We start from the raw sequence: 16,153 nt of genomic DNA on the forward strand, positions 1-16,153 counted from the left end.
CAAACAGACAAAATATTTGTAAATATTAAGTTTCTTGTTTGTTTTTCTTTTTTCTTTTTTTTTTGAGTGAATGAATGAAATGCTTATTTTGTGACAACAAAAGACAACAGGTGCAGTTTGCAATGAAATGACCACTAGCTTGAGGTTTCACTGCTGAGTAAAAAAATGCTTACAGATGATCACTTTTCATGACATTAGACCTTTTTTTTTTCTCTTTACCTTGTCTTGTCATCATGTTGCCCATTATCATGTGGGCATCCTGTAGCATCACAGTTCCTAACCAGGAAAGTCACTGTAGCAGAAATTCATCATGTGGTTGGCATCTGTTAGTTTCTGATAAATATTACATTTTAAAATTTGAAAAATACATTTTAAGTCAATGGTTTCATTGCTCTTTGTTATGGGATTGTGGTAGCTAGATCTTTTCTCCCCTTTTTTGTTAAAGCCTTTAACAAACTTTCATTTTAAAATATATCTTGTGATTTAAGCATACTCCTGGTGAATCTGTGCTGTGTGATCTGTGTGATTACCAGGTATTTATGGAAACATCTTAGAGGCTAAGAGCACTGATAGATGCCAGCTTTGCCTTTTTGCCAGCTAACTAATGTAACGGTGGTGTAGGGAACTGGCCAGTGATTCATGGTCAGGACTTCTAAACTGAGACACTAAACACAAATGCAGTCAATTAAATGTTATCTCACTCCACATGTAGCAGTGTTTACATGTAGCCACTTAATCACACGTGGGACAGACATGAGGGCTTTGATACCGTAAGATGCCTCACATACAGTCATGGGATCACGCAGGTGGTCCAATGTTTTCCTTCCACACACTGTGTTGCATTGTGGTTATGGAGGTGGTGTTGACCGTACAGTGATGTGATGTAGCAGAAAGGAGTTTTGTGTGTTAAACAGTTGAGAAATGGGTGAAATGTTGAGGAATCTGAAAAGTCCAGTGCACTTGCAGACTCTGAGTACGTGTGTTAAACAGTGGACCAGACTAGACGGATGTGGACACACACTCAGCACTGTTTACTGTATAAAGTGACCTGTGGTTCACACAGTTGGGGCTACAATTTGGATAGTTTGTATTTCAACACCTGTAAACTGCAGTAAGCCAATCAAAGCAAGATGACTTTGTTTCATGCACTCCATCACTCTGAGATCTTGTGTCAGGTCGATGGTGAATGGAAGCACATGATTTACGCCCCACAATGGCAAACATACACACAGACAGTGACACACGCACACTGACTCACACACGAAAACCTGCGGCTCGGTCTCCATTGCGAAGTTGCACCTGTTGTCTTGTTTTTACATTCTTTGTTGAATTCAGAAACCCGAGACTTGAGATGAAGAAAAATGTTAAATAATGGAGTTTTAAAAAAGATGATTATTAAAAAAAGTAAAGTAAAACTATATAAATAAATGAGGTGATGATATTTCTGTTTACTTTAGAAGTTATTATACACTGTATGCTGTGATTCTGATCTGGGAAACATTAAAGACATTCATAGCCAGTTTGCTGATTTTGTGTCTTTATTCAATCAGTTAACAGAAGTAAGAAAAGCATACATGTTGACAATAAAATACCACATATAGACTGAATAATATTTTGATTAATATGAAATTGTAAATGTTTGGTACTACATACTTCACAGAAACAAAAACAATTCTGAGTTTTAAAAAAGACATATACTTAATTTGATTTTTAAAAATTCCCTGACATTGCATTTAATCTTGCTCATCTGGCAATAAAAGATTTCAAGACTGAACACACTGACTCCTCAGATTCTTCAGCTAGTTTTATGTTACTCCTTTCTCCCTCTAGAGCAACTTGGGGCCGTAACACCTTTCTTTATACATGTGGACAATACCACATATAGACTGAATGATCTTTTAATTCATCAAAGAAAGGTAAATATTTGGCATCGGACAATTCACTGAAAAAAAAACAAAAAAACATTGCATATCATATTACATTTGAATTAAAAAACACTTTTTTCTGTCACCTGGTTGCTTTGACAAATTGTGTACATCACTGTACAAAAATATAATGAAATTCATCAGTTACACAAAATCATAAAATGCAAACTCAGATATAATCAAACTAACGTGCTCTGAACATGCACATTGACTCATTATCAAAAAGTATTTAAAAGTGTCTTTATCAACATACAGTTCAAGCAGATTATTTTTATTAAACATGTTAAAGTCAGTCTCAGGTAGAGGTGAGCACTACATGTAGTGATTTTCTCTTATGTCTCTGCGGTACTGGCAAAATATCTGTATTGTCAACCTTGTCATCATATATACAGTATGTTACTACTTGTGTCTGTTTTCTACATTATATAAAACAAACAAACAAAGTATCCATGAAAAGAGGATAAATGAATGAATGTCATGAGAAGAGTGTGTATCTCTGTAACACACAGAGCATGTAGTCTCTCACTTGACGTTAAATGACTCTTTCAGGCTTGATTCTGCCTGCTTACATGTGATATGTTTCCATGATGTGGGAATATCAGCAGGCTTTGCATCATATGTTTTGGAAAACTTCTTATTAAATCTTGCAAATACATATTTCCAGTAGTCTGATGCCTCAAGGCTTACATCTGGAGCAATTTTCCAGTCAGGGTAAATTTCTCTGTAACACTTGTAAGGGTGCCATTGAAGTCCTGTAGCAAAAGAGCGAAAACGCACGTCACTGATCACAGAAGAAGAGCATATGTCAGTGACAAGTTTTTCTGTGTTGTTCCACCTGTATCTACCAAGACCTTCTGGCCGATGCAGTGAAGTCCAGTGCTCAGTATGTTCTTTTCCTCCTGCCTCACAAGGCGCTTTGCAGAATGGACACTGTTTACCACATCCAATCACCTTAGTGAAAAGCTCATTCTGAGGCTGCACATGGAGATTTATTAGTTTTACTTGGATGTTGTCTTCTTTTAACTTTTCGATAAGAGCTTGTCCCATTTCCTTCACACATTCTGTGAGCCAGCGAGCAAACTGTTCCTTGTCAGCATTGTTCAGGATCATGAACGCACCAAGAGCATCCTGGGAAATGACCAGTTTATCACCAAGTTCCTTGCAGATATCTTCCACAAATGTCTTCAAGTTGCCACTCTTTCCTGTTTTGGCCTTGTTGATGGCATTGTTTATGCTGTTGATACTAAACTGAAGATGTCGGTTCTCAAACTGAAACGTTGTAGATGGGTCATAGAAGTGTTCCATTATTTGGCTGAGTGTCCATTTCTTTACATAATCCTCATATGAGCAAATGTAGCTCAAATAGTTTTCAAAATCATCCTCGGAGAGCAAATCCAGTAAAATTGCATACTGGAAGAACATTCGGGTGCTGAACTGATGGCATGTCAGCATTTCACCAATGATGTCAGGACCCAAGGAGCGGTTGACAAAGTCTTCAACTGCAGGCTTCAAGCATCTGTCAGTGAATTCTTCTGCCTTCTTCTGGCACTGGTCTCGTTCATGGAACACATCCATAAAATCAGTCTGAAATTTTTCTTTGTTTTGATTCAAACATCTGTAAGGATCATTCACATGTATGAAATCTTCATGCATTTTCTGAAATGTTCTGGCTGCTAAACCACAGATGTGCTGTTTTAGAGAAACCTCAAACTCAATGTCCGTTGTAACATCCTGATTGTTTTGCAGCCTTTCATCAATCATGTGTAGGATCTCCTGGATGTAAGTTTCATGGTAATTGGTTTTTCGTACCATTTTTTGTGACAGAAAGTCTTCACAAGCAGCTATGATGCTGTCAGCCATTTGTTGTATAGCCACTACTTGATCTTTGTTAAACCACTTTTTCACAGTGTGTTTAAATTGGTTGAAGGCTCCTTCAACTGTAGGCTTATATTTGAAAGGCACTTGTCCACAATTTTTCAGGTCTTTTTTATTCAGTATTTCATTTGCATGACTCCCCTTATGTGAGAGATTTACTCTCAGGTTGTGAGATACATTGGCGAAGACATCTGTTACCCTTTGTTCACAAAAAGATAGTTCCTTCAAAGTTTTATCCCACATCTCATTAAATTCACTGTCTAGCTCTGTGTCTGTCATGTCGAGTTTTTTATCCCGACATTCTTCAATTAATGCACACACCCTCCCCTCTAATTCTTTTGTGTGGTTCTCCTTAATACTATCCAGCTTTACCATACCCTGTCTGATGTCAGCTGCGGCTTCAAGCTGGTTAAACACAGACCTCTCCATTTCTCGTCGAAGGCTTTTTGCACTGTTTGAGAATTCCTCTTTGTATCCTTCAACTAGGTAGACATGACCCTCTGTTTGCTTGAAGTACTTAATCAGATTCTCAAGAAGCTTTGTCTCCCATTTAGACAGCAGTGTGCAAGCTTCACTTTTCAAACTTGTGAGAAGTTCTCTCATATCATGTTTCTCAGATTTCACAGCAACTGTACCGAAATTGGAAATTTTTGTTTCAGCATTTGTGACCCAGGTGTACATGTCTTTTTTGAATTCCCATTCCCATTTGTTGAATTCTGTGCAAAGCCTCATGTAGGCATCAGCCACTAGGCTGTTTCTGAAGCTGAAGATGAAGTTTTCATGCTTTACTGCATTCCACAGGCTTGACATCCACTCTGTAAACTCAGAGATATCATTAGCAGATGAGTCACAATTTCCCAACATTTGGATGATGTTCTTCTTGAGCTCATATACAGCTTCACTGTACCCTGCATTGACTGGTGCCATTGGTGGGTTTCCATTCCAGAGTCCAGGAATGTACCAGTTCCCAGTGTCTGGACTGTACTCCATCACATCAGTGAAGCTCTTGTTCTCCTCTTTCTTTTCCATTTTGGCTGCTGCCTGGGTCATCTCATTTAACTGTTGCAAGAGCAGTTTCCTGTCTCGTAAGTTCTTCTCATGGGCTGAAACATCTGACACATTCTGGTGAACAAACTGACATTTGGGCTTTTTGCCTACCTCTTTCATCCTTAGAAAAGCATGCACAACTATTTGTAGGATGTCTTTCATTTCTGTTGAATTTTCCATTGCAATATTGATAATGGTGATATCACTCAGCCCCACAACGAGGGTTGCAAGCTCATTGTCATGCTCATGGCTATCATCCAGTTGTGCAAGCTCTGGTGACTTTAAGCCCTCAGTGTCAATGATCACCATGAAGTCACAGTTGAGTAGTTTTTTGACATCTTCATTGACTCTGATGAGCAACATGAAGGCACCTCGAGTGCATCGACCACTGCTGACGGCAAACTGCACTCCAAACATTGTGTTAAGGAGAGTGGACTTTCCTGTGCTCTGAACTCCAAGAACTGTGACTACCAATATCTTGCTCCTAGGAGACACCAAGTCATTGAGCCGAGAGAGAACATCACTCACCCATCTTAGAGGTATGTTGGATGCATCTCCGTCAACAAGCTCAAGAGGAAAGCCATCAAGTAACAATCCTGCACAGAGTTCTGGAAGATGCTGTAATTGTTGACGTGATGGGTGTGTTTCTGGAAGGGAAACTGAAGCTTCATAGATTTGACCCATTTCACGGAAGAAGTGCTCAGTCCCCAGTGAGCTGTTGGAAAGTTTTCTGTCGATGTCTTTAATCTCCTCTTTGTTCTCAGAACTCATGCATTTCTTTTTGTACTGCTCCCTGAGACCAGACAGTTTTTCTCGAGACAGATTATCGAGGTTAACTCGCATCCATTTCAGGAAATAACACCTCTCTATCCCTGGGCTTGATATTGCGTCGATGAAGCATGTCATAGCATTTGACATGTCATAAGAGTTCTGTTTTTCCCGAAGTTTTGTTTTCTGTTCCTGAAGATCACTTTTGTACATTTCTATGTTTTCAGACCCAGCTTTTCGAAGCCGAAATTCCTCCTTCTCTAAGCAAGTCAAATCTTTCCATATTTGGCCTTGCAAGGGAAGCTGAGCTTCTTTGTATTCAAGGGTGTCTTGAATTTCTGCAGTGATGGCATCTGCATTTTTCTTGGCAGTCTGGCACTCTGGAGAGTGTTCATCAACCAAGATTCCCAGTTCATGGGCAATGTCAGCCATCTGCTCTATTGCCATCTTCATCTCTGATTTCTCAACTACATCCCTGACTGTTTTCCGCATATTTTTGACGAAGTCTGCATCATTCATGTGTTTAGTCTTCAAAATAATGTTGCTGTTAGTCAAGCCCAACTCGGTTGCTACTTTTTCTAAAGCATCTAGACTGAAGCTCTCCCTCTGATGGTTACATACCAAGAAGATCTGTGCCTTGTAGTGTTGGTTGGTCAGTAGCCTGCACTCAGAGTCCAAATGGTCAAAGAACACAAAAACTGCAGCAGATGTCTGACACAAAAAAGAGTATTGTGTTTCAAATGATGCAATGTCCCCACGAAGGTTAGCTACAGCAACCGGCTCACTGAAAATATCCATGTTTTTGTTTCCACAAGGGAGGTACCAAGTAATTTCAACCAATCCATTGGATATTTTCCTCGGACTGTCACCACACTCCATATCGTGGTGAACAAAGGTGTCATGGTACTGCTGAGAATTGCTCAGAAGCTTATTGAGAATCTCTGACTTGGACAAGGAGCACTCACCCAGTCTAACAAAAGATATCATCGGAAGATCTGAGAGAACAACTCTGTCTTCAATGAAGCCCTTGGATTCAGAAAGGGACTGAGGTCTGTACTTTTTAACAATGTCTCTCATGGCCCACAGCATGAGTGTGCACTGTTCTGTTTCACAATTGGGAAGCAGTAGAGGCACAGAAAACTGACACATAGACATTTTGAGTGCCATTTCCTGCTGTACAAAACCATCAGAACACAGAAAGAGAGCAGTGATTATGTCGAGGGGGTTTGGCATGTCACCTGAATTTGGACTGTTGACCAGATTCTTAAGATCTAACCTTGTATTCCCTGACATAGCATCAAGGTTCTCATGTGCTGACTCACATACTGATGTATATTTCACATTCCTAGCTGTCACATTAACCATCATCAGTTTCTTCAGAAAATACCACGGAAGATCTGAATTACACTTAACAAGTTCATCAGTAATGGTCCTCTCATCAATTTGAAGTATTGTCCTCAGGGATAGCTTCTCTTTGTAGTGCTGCTCCAAGCCCAGATCCCCCAATAATGTCTCCAGCTGATTCTCTGTGGACATGAATGACAATAATTATTAAAATTGTGTTTGGTTGTTTTAATGTATGAAAGCATACATCCAAACATAATTTGGTACGTAAAATAAGTGCACTTGTAATGTTGATTGATGTAACCTGAAACCCCTGGTAAATCGTCACAGTGCACAATTTTGTGTGGTGCCTTCCAACCTTACTAAAATATAAAGCACCCATAAAAGCAACACACGTCTTGACACACATCATCGTACGTTGACCTGCTTCAGCTAATCAGGATACACCACCGTCCTAATTCAACCTTTCAAAAAATCAGTAATTTTATTAGATTTGCTCCCATGATTGGCATATGTAGACCAGTTAATAGAGGGCACAGTCCCAGGCATGCAATACACACCAATAGGGATTTTCCATAGTGGTGGGGGTTGTCAAACGGAGTCATGCCTTGAACAGCCATGAGCATTCAAGTCACGCTGGCAGTGGTGCAAGTGTTTTTCCACTGGCAAGGTGAAATAAGTTGTTTACCTTGGTTAAGTGTGGGAGGTGTGGTGGTTTGTAGAAAATGTAGTAAGAGCCTGTCATCTGCAGCTCTTCATCTAAGATCTCACTGTGGCTGTTTTTGCTTGTGCTACTCCTCCCTGCAATATTCAAAACTGAGACATTGAGTCAACTGTTAGATTCTGGTGTTCTCTTTGGTATTCTTTGGCATACGGGCAGCAGTTCAGCATGTATGGGAAGTAAGTATATATGAGAGCATACCTGGCAACATTTAGGTTTCAAAAATCGGGAGGTTTTTTTGGGGGGGTTGAAGTGAAAGATAACGTTTTACTTGAGTTGATGATACGCTTGTTAGGCTCCTGTAAGTGCAACAAAACCTTCACAAGTAGAAAGCCAGTAAGTACTTTATCAAACCACGTGCTGAACAAGTATGAAATATGTAGAAAAACAATATTTTCAACTGCTTTGCCCGCAGTGTCCCATCCACCGCCGGTATGTTTTACACAACCACAGTGCACCACAACGAAAGCTGTCTGTATTTAGCCTAACTGTTTATGTGAGTTTGGCACATATCTTAACATTTGGCAAATTCTTGTAAATTTTACTTCTGGCTGAGACAAACCAGTACCTCCTCTCTCCACCAGCAGTGCCTGCAGGCAATCAATCACATCAGCAGCAGAGGACAGGGGACAAGATGAAAGACTGCCTGTGCAGAGAGCAGCTGCGCACACACGCTGTACAGTGCCAGAAACATGTTGTGATAACGAAAAAGAAAAACTATGAAATCGGGAGAATAACAGGAGTAATTACCAATTGGGAGCACAGTGGGAGAAAGGGTTAAAAATAGGGAGACCCCTGCAAAAATCCGGAGTGTTGGCTGGAGAGAGAGCAGCAGTTGACTCATCAGGTTGAATTGAGTATACGGGTTTGTACTAGTACTGAATAATCTCAGTAGCAAGCACAATTTGGACAAATTGGATTGGAAGATGGAAAAGGGATCACAAATGGATTGCTCAAGGAGCAGAGTCACTTGTGCTGATTAACAATGTTTATCATCACCAGGCACGGACATGTTACTCTACCCAAAACATCTCCTGTAAATGCGTGGTAGAGAGCAGATTTTACATTTGTTTTCTGTAACAATTTAGTTGGTTAATATTGACAGGGAAAAGAGTAATTGATGATCAGCTTTTCAACCTAGCTGACAGTTAGTTTGATGAAATATACAAGCAGAGTAGGCAGTCAGTGTCTGACTTTAGAGTGTGAGCATATGGCTATTTCCTGGGGGCAGTAGGTATCAGTGTAAACTCAGTACAAACCAAACTCGAAAAAGAATTGTTCATTAATTTTTTGCCGGCACCAGTTCAAACTAATTCTGTTCAAGCATAACCAAACCCTAACGACCACACAAACATCTAAATTGACCAAAACGACAGTTGCAGGTTCGTTTTTAAGGTGTCTAGTGTGCTGCAGCTGACAAGCTTATTGGCTATGGAGCCTGCAAACTGACATTAGCAGTGCAATTTTACCTAGTGGATGTTTTTTTTGCTGCTGATTCAGAAAGCAAAGCATAAGAGTCTACAGCCATGCTATCGACTCTGTAAGGTTTTATAGGCACAGTGAGGTCAGCATGTTCACAATGACAATGCTAACATGCTGATGTTTAGCAGGTATAATGTTCTATTCTCACAATCCTAGTTTAGCATGTCAGTATGTCAGCCACAACAGGCTGGTGGGAATGTCATTAGTTTCTTAGATACTTAGGTCATAAACCAGAGATTTGGATAAATTTTGACCTGATGATGGCGCTAGATGCAAAGTCAAAGGGTCACCAAAGTCAGTAAGATTCTTCCTTTCAAAATTTCATGGCAATCTATTTAATAGTAGTTGAGATGTTTCAGTCTAGGCCAAAGTGGTGGACAGACAGACCAACAGATTGACATTACCATCCACAGAGCCATACCACTAACAATGAGGAGGTGAACAATAAAATAAACTGTGAAAGGTAAATAGAAGAGTAAAATAAATAAAGTATTACTTTTTTTACTTAATATCAACTGATTGGAGGAAAGCTCTAAAGCTTTATGCTTGTTTTTATGTTCCATTTTCATTACCACTATTATTTATTAATGCAATGTGTATATTTTTGACTTGTCTGATCTTCTCCAGGTGCTTTAATATAAATATAATATAAAATATAAATATAAAATATAATATAAAATATAAAACTAATATCCCAGAGGAGCTTTAAACATATTTCTGCAGACAAGCTGGTATTTGCCTTTATTTGTTTTATTTCTCTTTATTTTATTGCTTCATAATTCTTTTTCGTAATGTTTTTCTTTTACTTACTTGTGTGTACAGATGTTACGACTGGCTTGCTTCTTCTTCCATTTTTCAGTTGTGAAGAAACGTGGAGAGAGTAACAAACCCCCGGCTTCAAGCTGCTGAAAGTCAGGCTGTTTGTGTCTGTTGTCAGCTCTTGCACACAGCTCTCTTCTTCACTGCAACAAGTCACAATGTAGTTCTCCACTTCACCAGCAGGAGTGTCCCAACGCAGAGAAAGTGACTCATTGTTGACCTGATAGACTGTAATCTGTGCAGGAGGGCTGGGCTCTGTGGGAACAACATAATGGTTTCAGTTATAATTGAAAAGTTTCCTCTATATTTGTACTGTTTTCTGCCAAGCATAAGCATGGCATCAGATTTATATCATTTGTCGCGAGCATGGTAAAACATGCTCACGAGCAAATTATATTATTTCACGTGCAGATATTATCTGCCAGTCACACGGTATAAGTCCTCATGAACAAATTCAACAACCAAGAGTGGTACAGGCAGCTGCGAACGAGAAACAAAACATAAGGAGAAGCAAACAATGGCACCTGCGTGTTTAGAACTAAGCAGCAAGCGCACAAAGCAGCCACCACGCACGATAGAGTTTCTGCATGGTAAGCGCTGGAGGGCACACATGCTCCCACAGGTTCACTCTGCTCTCGAAGCTGAGTTCTGCTCGCACGAACAGATCTGACTTTTGACAAGATCAAACTGCAAACTTGTCTACATTTCTCTGAAGGTCTATGCTAAGGATGACATTTATTTGTTTTATTTTCGCCAAGGATTATAAACTTGAATCATTATGAATGCCCATTTTCATCAACAACTTGAGGGCAGTGATACATGGAAAACTCTCAAAACAGAAATGGATCAGTGTTGATGGTATTTGAACGAGGGACAGAATGCCAGTCATCAGTAAGTAGCTGATGCAAGAGCCTCATAATGTTGTTAATGTTGTCTGTGTACCATAGTTATGACTTTCTGGTTTTATGAAGGCCTATTTATTTATTACAGTATATAGACTGTATGTCAGCAGAATTAATTACAAGATGATTTATTAATGATGAGTTTTCTTTTTTTCTGTATTTCTTGTTATTTCACCTAAAAGGTAACTAGTTATTACTTGAATCACAATAGATTTTTATGTTTTTAAAACATGTTACATTTCAAATTTTGCTTGAAATAAGCAACATGATGAACAAGGATTTGTCCAGACAAGTTGTGCGTTAAGTTTCCACCACAATGAAGTTAGTAATATCACCAAACAATGTCAAACATAAAAATCTTTCTATAAAGATGAAATTTTCCCCTGTCGCCTTTCACTCCAGACTAAAGTTAACACTAAAGGTGTGTGAAAGCTCGTCAGATTATGATGAATCTATGTCGGACTGTTGGGGACTTCTTTTTTTAAAAGTCTAGCTAGATTTTGAGTCCTAAATAATGTATTATAGGTTTTTAACCATTTTTGTGTTATTATTGTACTTCTATGTAAAAGAATAAAGTGAAATATTATTGGGTTATATTTGTGGGAAGATTATTTTGGTGTGGGTTTCAATCTGTTTAGATGCAACTATACATTCATTTTTCTGGATAGACCTAATCCTAATCTAGATCACATTTATTATTTCACCTACAACACTTCTACATTCGCTGTAACACTGTTTTTCTGATAACTGCCTCATAAGTAACCCTGTGTGTACACGCAGCAGCCTGGGCTGTCAGTAGTTGGTGCTGTCTACTGCTGTCTGTTATGTCTGTTCTCCTTGCATATTTTACCTTTGTTTTTATTTATTTTGATTTGATTGTATTTGATTTTATTTCTTTGACTACGAAGCACTTTGTAACTGATGTCTATGTTGTTATATATATATAAACTTTGCTTGCTTGCTTGCTGTTGCTTCATGCTCTGAGCAGCTAGGCTCAGTATTCACAGCTCACTGCAGGTTGGTGAGTTTTATGTACATTAAATCCATCATATAAAAATAAAACATCATGGTAATGATATGAGTAATGTGTACTCAGCTGTTGGGAATATATCTAAACACAAATGCCCTGATTTGATGCTGTCCTTTTTAGTTACATGGCCAAACAGTCTGCCTGTTCAGTTAGTGACAGCTGTCAGTCACGGTGAAAGGAGGTCCATGTGGGTGTGATCGTGTTGCAAGTGACCAATCATAAGAGGGCCAGTGCCTTCCTTGGTTTCTGCCCCCAAATTGTCACAAGTCAGGTCTATTCCTATACAGTCTATGGCATGGATATCTTTATAAGGAGAACATCTTTATAAATCCATGGTCTATGGTCTATTCACACGAGCAGAACTCAACTAAGAGCAGCTTGTGAGAGCGTGTGTGCGCTCGCTAAGCAGAAACTCTCTGGCCTGCGGTGGCTGCTTTGTGTGCCTGTTGCTTCATTCTAAACAGGGCCGCTGCTAACCATTTGGAGGCACTAAGCATGATTGGTCATGGGGGCCCAGTTTTCTCTTCTTCATTTTTCATCTTTTTTTCAGAGATTCATGTTCTCTCTTACTTGCCATTATGCCTCATTCAGGGGCAGAGCTAGACTCTCAGCACAGAGGGGGCAAAGCATTCTCAAGGGGCCTTTCTAAAATGGTCATTTAAAAAAAAAGAAAACAGGTTGCCAGCCGCGTTCAAATGTTTCAGCGCTGAGGACAGCATGCGGTGCTCTACAGACTTTTTATATATTAGGTAAAAACATCTTATTTGCCTGAATTGAGTGATAGGGTACATACAATGAAAAAACTAATGGTCGGCCTGTCCATTACTAATTTATATATTTTTTCAATTTGTGTTCAAATTTAATAATGTGATAATTATCATGACATTTTATCAACCTTAATTTTGGGGGCCCCCGTCTGGTACTTGAGGCCCCACGTGCTCTGTGTACTCTGCGTATGCGGAGCAGCGGCACTGGTTCTAAACACGCAGGTACTTCTCTTTTATTCTCCCATTTGTTTTGTTTTTTGCTCGTAGGTGCCTGCATTACTGTTGGTTGTTGAATTTGTGTGTTAGGGTCTATGTTGTGTACCAAACGCGAAGCAAATTTTCGGCCTTGTCCACGCCGCAGGATCAATTGTGTTTATTCGCCCCAAACAGCCAGCGAGCAACAGTCCCCACCGGAACAATAGGACGCGGCATGGCGATGTTACTGAAGCTCAGCCTACCTGCCATCATGACGGCTAACAACAGTCATACCGACACTTATCATTAAACACAGAGATACATTAGCAACTCTTCTCTGTTCGTTTTGCTGTGATAAACTGCATTAAGCCATCACACAAAACTCCCCCTAAAAACTGTATCATGAACTGACAGTGTAAGAAGTACATTCATGTATGTTAAAGTTCTCAGGAAACATTTGTTGAGCTCAACAACCAGTCAGCCAAAGCTTTACTGTATTGATAAAAAATTTCATTTTAATTCCAGCAACATTTTTTTAATTTCAGATTTACCTGTGAAGACAGATAAAGAAGCTGTTTCACTTTGATTTCCATTTTCTGCTCTCCTTGTGATTCTGAAAGTATACTCAGTCCCAGGATGCAGTCCATCAACATCTACAGTGCTGGATTCTTCCACAGTCACACTTCCTTCATGTGTGTCACTGGAGTAATCTATATGTAGTTTATACCTAACAGGTGTCAAGCCAAGAGAAACAGTCTCAGTGCCAGCATGGAGAACTGTTACTTCTCCTGGTGGAGGAACATCTGTCATGAGAATAGAAGAAAAATACCTCTTAGGAACTCCACATTACAACATGTTTTAAGTAGTAAAAATGTGTACAATTTATTGGCTTGAATAGTATTTATTTCTTCCTCTCTGCTGGACAATAGATTGCTTAAGGCCAACCTTCTACACCTGCATCACTCACACTTACAGTCAGACTGGGGTGTTTCAGGAGAGTCTCCTTCCTCACAGTCAAGGAAGGTATCGGGTGCATCACAGAACTCCTTGATAATTGAGAAAAATATGCGTTTTTGGTGTAATGAACAATCAATAATCAATAACTGATAGCACAATATGTATTTACCATGTAATTTCATTATTTTAACTATTGTCAATTATCCATTATTTTCTTTACCTCCTCTTCTTCAGTGTTATCCATTGTGGGTGCACTCTCAGTCATCCCACACTGCTTCTCACTAAAGGTAAAAGGAAAGAGGCCTGTAAGTTTGCAGCCAACAACACTAACAATAACACAAACAATATGGACCAAAAGCAAGAATCACAACTGTAATCTGTTGTTAAGGTGTGAAAGTAAATTGAATAGTAGGTTATCATTTTATAAATCTTTTGTATATATGTTACAAATGTTTTCAAACTAAAGAGTCAATGTTTGTTATCAAGTGAATGTGATGTAATGTCATTGTCATTTTAGGGATACATGTTGGTGAAGAAATCCTACTCCTAGGCTAGTTGAACTCTTGAACCTGTTTCTATCTGAGGATTGCTTGCTGACCTCTGGCGTTAGCTAGAGATATCTTTGTCTTAAGCCGACTGTTTTAGAGACTGTGTGGAGGTACCTAGACAAGCTAAAGTTGAAGGATTGCCATGTTTGAAGTTACTGATTGACCATGAGGTCTGTTAGACCTGTGTTAATGGAAGTGTCCATTTAGGGACCAGACTGTTTTTAGCTTTGCTTCTGGAGAGGTATAAAGCTGTCTAGTTTGGGTTCAAAATCTTTAGGGAAAGGGCCAGCTGAACATAATGCTTTCACTCCAAAAATACAAGATGATTGTATTTTTGTTTGTGTTTGGACATTTGTATAATTGTTACTGATGATGTGATGGATTGTACAGTGTCTACAACTGCTTCAACAAGTAACAATGTTTAATGCTTTCTTTGTGTCTCCATGTGCCTCTTTCTCAAGAAAATTTCGACAACAAAGGCCAGGTAAAAACAAAGAAAAATGAAAAGAATTTGCTGATTCATGCATATCTTTCAGGCTATGGAATAACTATTCCAATTCATTTTAATTGATTACCCTACAGGTGGAAGCCCTGAAAGGTGATAAAAGACCACTTATATGTAAAAATACTCCATTACAAGTAAAAGTGCTGCATTCATGATACTACCGCTTTATATATCTATTCTAAAGTGACAGAACAGAAGTATGATGAGCAAAAACAGTAAAGGTATCTGTTACACAGACAACAGTCCTGGTGATTAAGTTAGTATTACTGTTAGGTAGTTTAATCTAAAACAGTGCATCATGTTTTATGAGCTACTCATTTGTTTTGAATGTAAAATCAGTGTAATCAGTTAAGTAGTAACCATAGCTGTCAAATGTAATGGAGAAAAAGGTATAGTACAGCTACTTATATTAAGTGGGCTACAGGATAAGTACATGTACTTAGTTACATTCCATTACTGTATTTTTCCATGTTTTCTTTTGCTTTTTTCACTTTGCTTTTCATGTCATCCACATGAGAAAGACAGAAAAAAACACAGAGGAAGCAATAACATGGTGACCTACCTTTGTAAGACTGATTTGTCCATGTCACGATGACATCCTTCTTTTATCCAGGAGTTTATATCTACTCTATATGCAATATTTTATAATAGGTCAAGAGTTTGGCCTGAAATGAAAGCACTGCACCCTCCTGCAAATGCCAAAGCACCACCTCAGGCTTCTCCTTTTATACTGCAGTTGGGTGCAGTCGCTTTGTGTTTCATTTCCTAGGAACAGCGGGCAGTTATGTAAGTTAAAAGAAAAGGAAACTTAACTCTCTGTTTGCATGTTCAAACCACATTGGAACACATGACTAAACCTGTCTGCCCCCATTAAATGTTTGTTTTTTTAAAAAAATATTGTTGAAAGCTCCACTGTAAGTGGCTTGAGTCTATTCAAGCCTACTTCTAACTCATTTAAACTAAATTTTAACCTCAAATGTGAAAAAGAAAAATGTTCCACAGGGTGTGGTGTAATTAACAGTTAAACCAAAGGTCGCTATTCTGTGTAATGTCAGATAACATCAACACGTAACTGATGGATGTCCTAGAGATAAAAAACCATATATGGACATAAGAATGTCAAGAAGAGGAAGTTGTATGGTTATAAACAAAACAAAACAAAACAACGGCACTCACTAATCCATCTTCTTTTATATTTTGATGTGGACAGAAAACAAATGCATTTGTTTAGTTTTGATCGCAACTATGCACCCAACATCATCTTGAGA

The 16,153-nt window shown here is 38.9% G+C and overlaps 1 protein-coding gene across 1 annotated transcript; it reads right to left on the reverse strand.

Moving 5' to 3' along the window:
* Positions 1-7: 7 nt before the first annotated feature.
* Positions 8-15,594, reverse strand: LOC121889039 (interferon-induced very large GTPase 1-like). Its single transcript, XM_042400732.1, has 6 exons — positions 15,448-15,594; positions 14,053-14,113; positions 13,849-13,921; positions 13,427-13,678; positions 9,973-10,236; positions 8-7,141 (listed from the first exon to the last, which is right to left on the reverse strand). Exons 1-6 carry the CDS (start codon positions 15,468-15,470, stop codon positions 2,448-2,450), a joined length of 5,367 nt encoding a protein of 1,788 aa, XP_042256666.1. The 5' UTR covers positions 15,471-15,594; the 3' UTR covers positions 8-2,447.
* Between the last annotated feature and the right edge of the window lie 559 nt (positions 15,595-16,153).

This window comes from Thunnus maccoyii, chromosome 22 (genome assembly GCF_910596095.1).
Source record: "Thunnus maccoyii chromosome 22, fThuMac1.1, whole genome shotgun sequence".
Classification (NCBI taxonomy): Eukaryota; Metazoa; Chordata; class Actinopteri; order Scombriformes; family Scombridae; genus Thunnus; species Thunnus maccoyii.